Below are 12,749 nucleotides of genomic sequence, written 5' to 3'. Positions count from 1 at the left end.
ACTGTCAAATAGGTCTACATCTATCCTAAGATGTTTCTATACTGTCAAATAGGTCTACATCTATCCTATGATGTTTCTGTACTGTCAAATAGGTCTACATCTATCCTAAGATGTTTCTGCACTGTCAAATAGGTCTACATCTATCCTAAGATGTTTCTGCACTGTCAAATAGGTCTACATCTATCCTAAGATGTTTCTACACTGTCAAATAGGTCTACATCTATCCTAAGATGTTTCTGCACTGTCAAATAGGTCTACATCTATCCTAAGATGTTTCTGCACTGTCAAATAGGTCTACATCTATCCTAAGATGTTTCTACACTGTCAAATAGGTCTACATCTATCCTAAGATGTTTCTGCACTGTCAAATAGGTCTACATCTATCCTAAGATGTTTCTGCACTGTCAAATAGGTCTACATCTATCCTAAGGTGTTTCTGCACTGTCAAATAGGTCTACATCTATCCTAAGATGTTTCTGCACTGTCAAATAGGTCTACATCTATCCTAAGGTGTTTCTGCACTGTCAAATAGGTCTACATCTATCCTAAGATGTTTCTGCACTGTCAAATAGGTCTACATCTATCCTAAGATGTTTCTATACTGTCAAATAGGTCTACATCTATCCTAAGATGTTTCTGCACTGTCAAATAGGTCTACATCTATCCTAAGATGTTTCTGTACTGTCAAATAGGTCTACATCTATCCTAAGATGTTTCTGCACTGTCAAATAGGTCTACATCTATCCTAAGATGTTTCTATACTGTCAAATAGGTCTACATCTATCCTATGATGTTTCTGTACTGTCAAATAGGTCTACATCTATCCTAAGATGTTTCTGCACTGTCAAATAGGTCTACATCTATCCTAAGATGTTTCTGCACTGTCAAATAGGTCTACATCTATCCTAAGATGTTTCTGTACTGTCAAATAGGTCTACATCTATCCTAAGATGTTTCTGCACTGTCAAATAGGTCTACATCTATCCTAAGATGTTTCTGTACTGTCAAATAGGTCTACATCTATCCTAAGATGTTTCTATACTGTCAAATAGGTCTACATCTATCCTAAGATGTTTCTATACTGTCAAATAGGTCTACATCTATCCTAAGATGTTTCTGTACTGTCAAATAGGTCTACATCTATCCTAAGATGACATCAAAGAAAATAAGAAATGTTAACTCGAGTTAGGTTTAAACATGAAAGCATGTTTACAGTTGTTGCACAGAAATTAAGTAATTTTACATGAAAAGTAATGCTACTTTTGCAATGTAGTTAAATAAAAATTGTGAAAAAAGCTTGGGGGGGAAGATAAATCATTAAAAAATGTCTGGAAAATAATATTGTCAAATCGTATCGTGAGTTGAGTGTACCGTTACATGCTTACTATATAGATTGCGTTACACACCTGACGCGGTGAGGTGGTAGATGTTCTGGTAGATGAACGGTACACACCTGACGCGGCCAGGTGGAGATGTTCTGGTAGATGAACGGTACACACCTGACGCGGCCAGGTGGTAGATGTTCTGGTAGATGAACGGTACATACCTGACGCGGCCAGGTGGTAGATGTTCTGGTAGATGAACGGTACACACCTGACGCGGCCAGGCGGTAGATGTTCTGGTAGATGAACGGTACACACCTGACGCGGTGAGGTGGTAGATGTTCTGGTAGATGAACGGTACACACCTGACGCGGCCAGGCGGTAGATGTTCTGGTAGATGAACGGTACACACCTGACGCGGCCAGGTGGTAGATGTTCTGGTAGATGAACGGTACACACCTGACGCGGTGAGGTGGTAGATGTTCTGGTAGATGAACGGTACACACCTGACGCGGCCAGGTGGTAGATGTTCTGGTAGATGAACGGTACACACCTGACGCGGTGAGGTGGTAGATGTTCTGGTAGATGAACGGTACACACCTGACGCGGCCAGGTGGTAGATGTTCTGGTAGATGAACGGTACACACCTGACGCGGCCAGGTGGTAGATGTTCTGGTAGATGAACGGTACACACCTGACGCGGTGAGGTGGTAGATGTTCTGGTAGATGAACGGTACACACCTGACGCGGCCAGGTGGTAGATGTTCTGGTAGATGAACGGTACACACCTGACGCGGCCAGGTGGTAGATGTTCTGGTAGATGAACGGTACACACCTGACGCGGTGAGGTGGTAGATGTTCTGGTAGATGAACGGTACACACCTGACGCGGCCAGGTGGTAGATGTTCTGGTAGATGAACGGTACATACCTGACGCGGCCAGGTGGTAGATGTTCTGGTAGATGAACGGTACACACCTGACGCGGCCAGGTGGTAGATGTTCTGGTAGATGAACGGTACACACCTGACGCGGCCAGGTGGTAGATGTTCTGGTAGATGAACGGTACACACCTGACGCGGTGAGGTGGTAGATGTTCTGGTAGATGAACGGTACACACCTGACGCGGCCAGGTGGTAGATGTTCTGGTAGATGAACGGTACACACCTGACGCGGCCAGGTGGTAGATGTTCTGGTAGATGAACGGTACACACCTGACGCGGTGAGGTGGTAGATGTTCTGGTAGATGAACGGTACACACCTGACGCGGCCAGGTGGTAGATGTTCTGGTAGATGAACGGTACATACCTGACGCGGCCAGGTGGTAGATGTTCTGGTAGATGAACGGTACACACCTGACGCGGCCAGGTGGTAGATGTTCTGGTAGATGAACGGTACACACCTGACGCGGCCACGTGGTAGATGTTCTGGTAGATGAACGGTACACACCTGACGCGGCCAGGTGGTAGATGTTCTGGTAGATGAACGGTACACACCTGACGCGGCCAGGTGGTAGATGTTCTGGTAGATGAACGGTACATACCTGACGCGGCCAGGTGGTAGATGTTCTGGTAGATGAACGGTACACACCTGACGCGGCCAGGTGGTAGATGTTCTGGTAGATGAACGGTACACACCTGACGCGGCCAGGTGGTAGATGTTCTGGTAGATGAACGGTACACACCTGACGCGGCCAGGTGGTAGATGTTCTGGTAGATGAACGGTACACACCTGACGCGGTGAGGTGGTACATGTTCTGGTAGATGAACGGTACACACCTGACGCGGTGAGGTGGTAGATGTTCTGGTAGATGAACGGTACACACCTGACGCGGTGAGGTGGTAGATGTTCTGGTAGATGAACGGTACATACCTGACGCGGCCAGGTGGTAGATGTTCTGGTAGATGAACGGTACACACCTGACGCGGCCAGGTGGTAGATGTTCTGGTAGATGAACGGTACATACCTGACGCGGCCAGGTGGAGATGTTCTGGTAGATGAACGGTACACACCTGACGCGGTGAGGTGGTAGATGTTCTGGTAGATGAACGGTACACACCTGACGCGGTGAGGTGGTAGATGTTCTGGTAGATGAACGGTACACACCTGACGCGGCCAGGTGGTAGATGTTCTGGTAGATGAACGGTACATACCTGACACGGTGAGGTGGTAGATGTTCTGGTAGATGAACGGTACACACCTGACGCGGTGAGGTGGTAGATGTTCTGGTAGATGAACGGTACACACCTGACGCGGCCAGGTGGTAGATGTTCTGGTAGATGAACGGTACACACCTGACGCGGCCAGGTGGTAGATGTTCTGGTAGATGAACGGTACACACCTGACGCGGTGAGGTGGTAGATGTTCTGGTAGATGAACGGTACACACCTGACGCGGCCAGGTGGTAGATGTTCTGGTAGATGAACGGTACATACCTGACGCGGCCAGGTGGTAGATGTTCTGGTAGATGAACGGTACACACCTGACGCGGCCAGGTGGTAGATGTTCTGGTAGATGAACGGTACACACCTGACGCGGCCAGGTGGTAGATGTTCTGGTAGATGAACGGTACACACCTGACGCGGTGAGGTGGTAGATGTTCTGGTAGATGAACGGTACACACCTGACGCGGCCAGGTGGTAGATGTTCTGGTAGATGAACGGTACACACCTGACGCGGCCAGGTGGTAGATGTTCTGGTAGATGAACGGTACACACCTGACGCGGTGAGGTGGTAGATGTTCTGGTAGATGAACGGTACACACCTGACGCGGCCAGGTGGTAGATGTTCTGGTAGATGAACGGTACATACCTGACGCGGCCAGGTGGTAGATGTTCTGGTAGATGAACGGTACACACCTGACGCGGCCAGGTGGTAGATGTTCTGGTAGATGAACGGTACACACCTGACGCGGCCACGTGGTAGATGTTCTGGTAGATGAACGGTACACACCTGACGCGGCCAGGTGGTAGATGTTCTGGTAGATGAACGGTACACACCTGACGCGGCCAGGTGGTAGATGTTCTGGTAGATGAACGGTACATACCTGACGCGGCCAGGTGGTAGATGTTCTGGTAGATGAACGGTACACACCTGACGCGGCCAGGTGGTAGATGTTCTGGTAGATGAACGGTACACACCTGACGCGGCCAGGTGGTAGATGTTCTGGTAGATGAACGGTACACACCTGACGCGGCCAGGTGGTAGATGTTCTGGTAGATGAACGGTACACACCTGACGCGGTGAGGTGGTACATGTTCTGGTAGATGAACGGTACACACCTGACGCGGTGAGGTGGTAGATGTTCTGGTAGATGAACGGTACACACCTGACGCGGTGAGGTGGTAGATGTTCTGGTAGATGAACGGTACATACCTGACGCGGCCAGGTGGTAGATGTTCTGGTAGATGAACGGTACACACCTGACGCGGCCAGGTGGTAGATGTTCTGGTAGATGAACGGTACATACCTGACGCGGCCAGGTGGAGATGTTCTGGTAGATGAACGGTACACACCTGACGCGGTGAGGTGGTAGATGTTCTGGTAGATGAACGGTACACACCTGACGCGGTGAGGTGGTAGATGTTCTGGTAGATGAACGGTACACACCTGACGCGGCCAGGTGGTAGATGTTCTGGTAGATGAACGGTACATACCTGACACGGTGAGGTGGTAGATGTTCTGGTAGATGAACGGTACACACCTGACGCGGTGAGGTGGTAGATGTTCTGGTAGATGAACGGTACACACCTGACGCGGCCAGGTGGTAGATGTTCTGGTAGATGAACGGTACATACCTGACGCGGTGAGGTGGTAGATGTTCTGGTAGATGAACGGTACACACCTGACGCGGTGAGGTGGTAGATGTTCTGGTAGATGAACGGCAGGTCGTGGATGATGTCTCCGCTGAGGCCCCTCTCCTCCAGCGTGCGTCGTCCCAGCTGGTCGATGATGTGTTGCCGCTTGCACTTGTGTCCGAACAGACAGTCGCCCTGCACGTAGTGCATGCACAGGTGCACCTTGGCACAGTTGTCCCGGAAGGTGCAGGCGCCGTACGGTCCCGTGCCCTTGTTGTAGTGAGAACACACCTGTTCGTTGATATGAGGAGGAGCACAGGGGGTCGAAGGTTAAGGTCACAGGACCACCGTGGCAACATGTCTGCATCATGCTGCCCAGCCACACAATGTCAACATGCTGGGACTGTCAGAGTAGAGCAGAGAGAGGGTCAGGAGGGAGAATCAAAACAACAAAATGATAAAAAGAACCTTCACACACTTGTGTTCTACTTTACCTCACTGGACACGGACACTTCCCTCTCAGGCCCAACGCACTTCAACAGGGTACGCTTTTTATATTTTCTTTTTTTTGTTTGTTTTCTTTTGATGTTTTTTTTTTTGTTTTTGTTTTTTGTTTTTAGATACAGGTTCTCCCCCGGGTTCCTCCAGGCTTTTCTTCATCAGCTTTTATCTTCGCCCCGGCATCCGGGCTTTACATTTTTCTTTTCCTTTTTGTCTTGAATAATTTCATTGGACTATGACCACACCTTGGACCACGCCTTGGACCACGCCTTGGACCACGCCTTGGACCACACCATTGGACTATGACCACGCCTTTTGGTTTACACTTGGACTACTCTAAAACTAACTACACTATGGACTATTTATGTCTTTTTGTTTTTCCTCTTTTTCTTTACTGTAGCGAGAGTGAAACGGCCTCACATTCACAGCTTCAAGAGCAGCTTCATTTCACTGAAGCTGCACTTTGTACAACCTTACCTTCTCGTCCACAAATAACACAACGTTATGTCAACTACTCTGTCTCTGTCTGGACTCTTCTCTTCCCTGTCCAGTTCTGTCTGGACTCTTTCCTGTCCAGACAAGTTGAGAAAGCGCAGAAGTGAAAATGAAAGCAAGACCAGCTATACACTCTGGCAGACAGAAGCACCACCGCCCCCTATAGGCAGACAGAAGCACCGCCGCCTATAGGCAGGAAAACCTGTAACGCAAAAAAACGTCCCACATTTAAATGGAGATCACATTTTGGATATGACAAGAAAGTTAGTTTCAATAAAAAATGAATTAATTTGTTCCCCTTTGAAGACCCACTGTATGTTCAGCTTGGGCAGGGGGGGGGGGGGGGTATCTACAAGGGAAGGAGCTACAAGCTCATAGCTATTTTTGAAAAATCGTGAAAATGCGGCACAAATCTTTGAAAATTGAACATATATTCTTTCAGAAGACTTATTTTTTTATTTCGAGGTCAGGCCTAAATGGGTTAAATCAAGTGTAAGTGTGTGTGTGTGTGAGGTGATGGTACCTCAGGCAGCATGCTGTGTGTGTGTGTGTGTGTGTGTGTGAGGTGTGTATAGGTGGGGTCACCTCGGGCAGCATGCTGTGTGTGTGTGTGTGTGAGGTGTGTATAGGTGGGGTCACCTCGGGCAGCATGCTGGGGTCATTCTGCAGCAGCAGCAGGAACAGGTCGTCCTCGCTCAGCTCGTGCAACGTGCACTCCCTCAGCAGTGGATAGTTGTGATCGGAACGCACGTCATGGGAGAACTTACACGGCTTCCTGTGGAGAACAGAGACATGAAGGTGATCTGAGCCATCTAATAGAAGAGTTACGACATAGAGGGGGCAGAAACCGAGCGCTGTTCATGCAGCCTGAACTGAGACAAGCTGGAGTTGGAAATACATTGTTTTCAACGAGGGCGGCGCAAACAAGAGCTATTTTAGGCATGTGTGCAACATGACAACTGTTTTAAAGTATTGTACAGTAACAACTAAAGTCTCTTTAATGTTTATGTTGTACTATTACTACAAAACAATCTAAAATAAAGGGATTTAAGATCATTAAAGCTGGGCTGTTGCCTGAGTCCAATGCATTTCTGCCTACTTCCGGTTCAGGACTTGTCCCAGTTGGTTGTCCCCATTCTCAATAGAAGTCTATGTAGGAGAGCCTCCATTGGACTGAAGCCCCATGAAGTGACCAATAGAAGTCTATGTAGGAGAGCCTCCATTGGACTGAAGCCTCATGAAGTGACCAATAGAAGTATATGTAGGAGAGCCTCCATTGGACTGAAGCCCCATGAAGTGACCAATAGAAGTCTATGTAGGAGAGCCTCCATTGGACTGAAGCCCCATGAAGTGACCAATAGAAGTCTATGTAGGAGAGCCTCCATTGGACTGAAGCCCCATGAAGTGACCAATAGAAGTCTATGTAGGAGAGCCTCCATTGGACTGAAGCCTCATGAAGTGACCAATAGAAGTCTATGTAGGAGAGCCTCCATTGGACTGAAGCCCCATGAAGTGACCAATAGAAGTCTATGTAGGAGAGCCTCCATTGGACTGAAGCCCCATGAAGTGACCAATAGAAGTCTATGTAGGAGAGCCTCCATTGGACTGAAGCCCCATGAAGTGACCAATATAAGTCTATGTAGGAGAGCCTCCATTGGACTGAAGCCCCATGAAGTGACCAATAGAAGTCTATGTAGGAGAGCCTCCATTGGACTGAAGCCCCATGAAGTGACCAATAGAAGTCTATCTAGGAGAGCCTCCATTGGACTGAAGCCCCATGAAGTGACCAATAGAAGTCTATGTAGGAGAGCCTCCATTGGACTGAAGCCTCATGAAGTGACCAATAGGAGTCTATGTAGGAGAGCCTCCATTGGACTGAAGCCCCATGAAGTGAACGCAGTTTGTAACTATATATGGGTTAGTTACGTTTCATAATAAACAGGTACACAGTAAAACACATCTCAGGATTAATTTATCCATTTGTACATTCTGAGAGAAAGCAACTAATTTGAATGACTAACTAAAGAATGAAGATGTTATATTAAAGGACAACTTTAGTTTTTTTTCAACCAAGGTTCATGTTTTAGGTTGTTATTAGAGAAAGTAAAAGGTGAGTGTAATTTTTTTTTAATTTGCTGCTTTCTTTCGTTTTAGGGATTTTAGCTGTTTTTGACAGGGGGAGCATGGGGCTAAATATGTATTTATTTACAACATTTTATAGCGATTTCTTTTTTTATTGTTTACTATAGTCCTACTAGACCCCAAGAAATTACTTCTGGCCACAAAAGATCACAGGATCTACTGAATGTGTCAAAGTGACATATTGAGCCTATGACACACAGTGTGGCTTCCCCCCAGTAGGCCTCCTTCACATTCAGTAGATCCTGTGATCCTCTGTGGCCAGATGTAATTTCTTGAGGTCTAGTAGGACTATAGTAAATAATGAAAAATTGCTATAAGATTTGTATTATTTTTTTTTACATATTTAGCCCCATGCTCGAATGCCCCCGCCCCCCTGTCAAAAACAGCTAAAATCCCTAAAACAAAAGAAAGCAGCAAATGAAAGAAAATGAACACTCATCCTTTACTTTCTCTAATAACAACCTAAAACATGAACCTTGGTTGAAAATAAAGTTGTCCTTTAACCAATCTGTTAATACATTATTATAACATATAATATATGGTTATAATTATGCAGTGGTTGGAGGAGGTCTCGTCTCCCTATTCAATCTGTTAATACATTATTATAACATATAATATATGGTTATAATTATGCAGTGGTTGGAGGAGGTCTCGTCTCCCTATTCAATCTGTTAATACATTATTATAACATATAATATATGGTTATAATTATGCAGTGGTTGGAGGAGGTCTCGTCTCCCTATTCAATCTGTTAATACATTATTATAACATATAATATATGTTGTGGTTGGAGGAGGTCTCGTCTCGTCTCCCTATTCAAGGTCAACAGATTTTAATTTACACCGGTGGTTTTCAACCCTTTTCATAAAAAGGCCCATTATTTATTTATCCAGCATTTGATCCTCCTAATTGGACCACCATGAGATTTAGCCTCTCAGACCCAAAACTAAAATAATATGTTGTTATTGTTGGATAATATTTTGTCCAGTTCCATCATGCTGTATTTGATGTTGGTACCATATAGGAGAGATTAGATAACAGGCAAACGTTGATCAAAATAACAATTATTCTACATTCTGTAATTGTGTAGACTCTAATTGTGCAGATGTTTTAACAATAATGCAACTCGTAAAATGAGACCAAATGGACCCGAATTTGGTTTCATTTTACGCTCTCAAGAGTTTAGTTTTAGTCGTAGTCTCTTGAATAGTTTTCATTTAGTTTTAGTCCCATTTTAGTCACCTGGAATGTTTTAGTCGACTAAATGTCATGAGATTTTAATCGACTAAATCTACAGTTGATTTAGTCGACTAAAATGTATTTTGGCGGGCCTTGATGCCGTCGTAATGACTGATTTTACACTTGCTGAAAATAGCCGATCTATAAGCTTGTAGAAGCTTGTAGATCTTAGAGCTTGTAGATCGGCTATTTTCAGCATGCAACTAATTGTAAAATGACTCATACTGGATCTCTTGTCCACTAGTCCCTTCCTAACATTTTAGTCTAGTTTTTATCTGTTGACTAAATTGTCAATACATTTAGTCTTAGTTTTAGTCGTCATGGCTTACTTTTCATTTAGTTTCCATTTAGTTTTCGTCGGTGAAAAAAGGTAGTCGACGAACATTTTTCGTCTTAGTTTTAGTCGACGAAAACAACACTGATTGGCAGTTAAATCTGCTTCATTAACTGAGTGTTAACTCTGTGGTTTGTAGCCATTACAAAATACTGTACCCTCCAACTGTATATACTTTATGTTTACAAAATACTGTACCCTCCAACTGTATATACTTTATGTTTACAAAATATTGTACCCTCCATCTGTATATACTTTATGTTTACAAAATACTGTACCCCCTCCATCTGTATATACTTTATGTTTACAAAATACTGTACCCCCTCCATCTGTATATACTTTATGTTTACAAAATACTGTACCCCCTCCATCTGTATATACTTTCACAATTTTTTTGTATTTTGACACTTGCTTTGACAATGTAAACGTTTGTTTTCTCATGCCAATAAAGCTCCATTGAATTGAATTGAATTGATACTGATAGTCAACAGCCCAAACCCAACAACAACAACAACTCGCCTTCCTTTCCCATATCTGCAGTTCCCATAGACGAAGTACTTGCAGAGGTGCAGGTTCTGGCAGTCGGTGCAGTCCTGCTTGGAGTAGCTCCTGCACAGCCTCAGGGAGGTCTTGGCCACTATGGTGGTACCACCGGTACCGGTACCAGTACCGGTGGTCCCCCAGCCCTCCTCCTCCTCCTCCTCCTCCTCCCGGGGGGTCCTGAGCACCAGGAACCGGGGACACTTCTTCACTATGTAGCAGAAGAACTCGTCCTCCGTGATGTCGAACCGCTGGAAGACCCTCCTGTGCAGCTGGACCAGAGACATGGAGCCTCTGGTGCTGCACAGCACGCTGGTGGCGAAGTGGATGATCCTGGCGTAGCTGGAGGACATCTTTATTATTTTAATATGTTCTTACTGTCTAGTAGTAGCTGGACATCTTTATTCTTTATGTTCTTAAACTGTCTAGTAGTAGCTGGACATCTTTATTTATCTATATTAATGTCTAGCATAGCTGGACATCTTTATGTTGTTCAGTCTGGGTCTGGGATGGATCCACACAGCGGAAGTGGGTCGGACCATTGTTTATGTACGCCAGTGTTTTTCATTGGGTGTTTTTTGGGGTGTTTTTTTGGGGGGGGGCAAATCTGAGCCAGCAAATATAAAACTTCCGGTTGGACGATCTCTTCAAAATAAGAGTAACCTTTAGAGTATTGAAAAACGATTTGTTTGCACATTAAAACTATAAATTAAGCATTTAAGCGTAACAACCTTTTAGGGCACATATAAGGACCCAGGGACACACATAGCTGTGTAATGGAGGGTTGCACGACTCAAAAATACATATATCATAAGTGATTTTTTAAAATATTATGTATGTCTTTTACAAAACATTAATTACGACACCTTATTCTGAAGGCAACCGGATGTCTTATATTCGCTAGCTCCCAATGTGGAAGTAAACAGGAAGTTCTAGATTTGCCAATAGGACAGTGCTTTGTATGTACAACACATTTAACACACAGCGCCACGGTGGATAAAACATGATCTTTCTCCCCAATGTGTCCCAATGTCTGTGTAGAATTATAAAGTTATAGGCTAATGTTAAAAATATCACTCACATGGTAAATATGATAAGTATAATTGCAAGTTTAAAGCTTGTAATAAATTGTTTCCCCTATGAACTCAGCTTCAACACACGGGGGCAGCAGAGGACCATGTTTTAGGCATGTTGCTCATCCGGTCCGGCTCAGTCTATAGTGTCTAGAATGGTCTCTAGACCAGACAGGGGTCCCCAAGCTTTTTCATGTCAAGGACCCCCAAATTGACATTTATTAGCCTGCGGACCCACATTTGAAAAATATATGCCAGGGACCCCCATAAGAGAAGATTTTTACGGCTCTAGCAGTGATTCTCAACCATTTTCATTTCAAGGACCCCCAGTTTGACCTGCATTAGGCTACGGGACCCCATTTTAATGGCATTTCTATCTCTGGGACCCCCAATTTATATTGTAAATTGAAGGTTAATTTAACTCTGAGAGTGTACGAACGGAACCAAATGGACCCGTTATAGACCCATGAGGGTCCATTTGGCTCCTATAACTAGCCTATCTGCAGGGGACACTTTGGGAACCGCTGGTCTACACTCTAGACCAGCGGTCCCCGGACCCCCAAAGTGGGGTCCGGGGACCCCCAGGCTCCCCTTGAGGGAGTTCCAGGGGGTCCCCAGCTAAATGATAGTCTAATGTGTGTAGCCTACAAATGACAGAGTTAAATTAACATTGATTTTACAATATAAATTGGGGGTCCCAGAGATAGAAATGCCATTAAATGGGGGTCCGTCAATTTGGGGGTCTTTGACACGAAAAGGTTCTCGTCAACCAGGTCTGGACTCCGGAGACCACCACCAGTGGCAGTGGTCCTTGAGGGGGTTCCAGGTGGTCCGGGGAACACCAGGTGGTCCGGGGAACACCAGTGGTCCTTGAGGGGGTTCCAGGTGGTCCGGGGAACACCAGGTGGTCCGGGGAACACCAGTGGTCCTTGAGGGGGTTCCAGGTGGTCCGGGGGAAAACCAGGTGGTCCGGGGAACACCAGTGGTCCTTGAGGGGGTTCCAGGTGGTCCGGGGAACACCAGGTGGTCCGGGGAACACCAGGTGGTCCGGGGAACACCAGTGGTCCTTGGGGGGGTTCCAGGTGGTCCGGGGTACACCAGGTGGTCCGGGGAACACCAGTGGTCCTTGAGGGGGTTCCAGGTGGTCCGGGGACCACCAGTGGTCCTTGAGTGGTCCTTGAGGGGGTTCCAGGTGGTCCGGGGACCACCAGTGGTCCTTGAGGGGGTTCCAGGTGGTCCCCAGCTAAATGATGGAGAGTTAATTGGTAACCAAATGGACCCTTATATATTTTTAACTAGTGTAAAATCA

The 12,749-nt window shown here is 45.8% G+C and overlaps 1 protein-coding gene across 1 annotated transcript in view; it reads right to left on the bottom strand.

The window, feature by feature from the left end:
• parp12b (poly (ADP-ribose) polymerase family, member 12b) overlaps window positions 1–10,868 on the bottom strand; it is a 40,152-nt gene extending 29,284 nt beyond the window's left edge. The window contains exons 1-3 of the mRNA XM_079531175.1: window positions 10,343–10,868; window positions 6,752–6,883; window positions 5,164–5,407 (exon numbers count right to left, since the gene is read on the bottom strand). Of these exons, the coding sequence (XP_079387301.1) occupies window positions 5,164–5,407; window positions 6,752–6,883; window positions 10,343–10,720 (754 nt within the window). The 5' untranslated portion in view covers window positions 10,721–10,868. The remainder of the gene's footprint in view (window positions 1–5,163; window positions 5,408–6,751; window positions 6,884–10,342) is intronic.
• Window positions 10,869–12,749: the final 1,881 nt, after the last annotated feature.

The sequence above is a fragment of the Electrona antarctica genome (genome assembly GCF_951216825.1).
Source record: "Electrona antarctica genome assembly, contig: scaffold_58, whole genome shotgun sequence".
NCBI classification, from domain to species: Eukaryota; Metazoa; Chordata; class Actinopteri; order Myctophiformes; family Myctophidae; genus Electrona; species Electrona antarctica.
The sequence above is the reverse complement of the archived record's forward strand: the minus strand, read 5'-3'. Positions and strand labels throughout refer to the sequence as shown.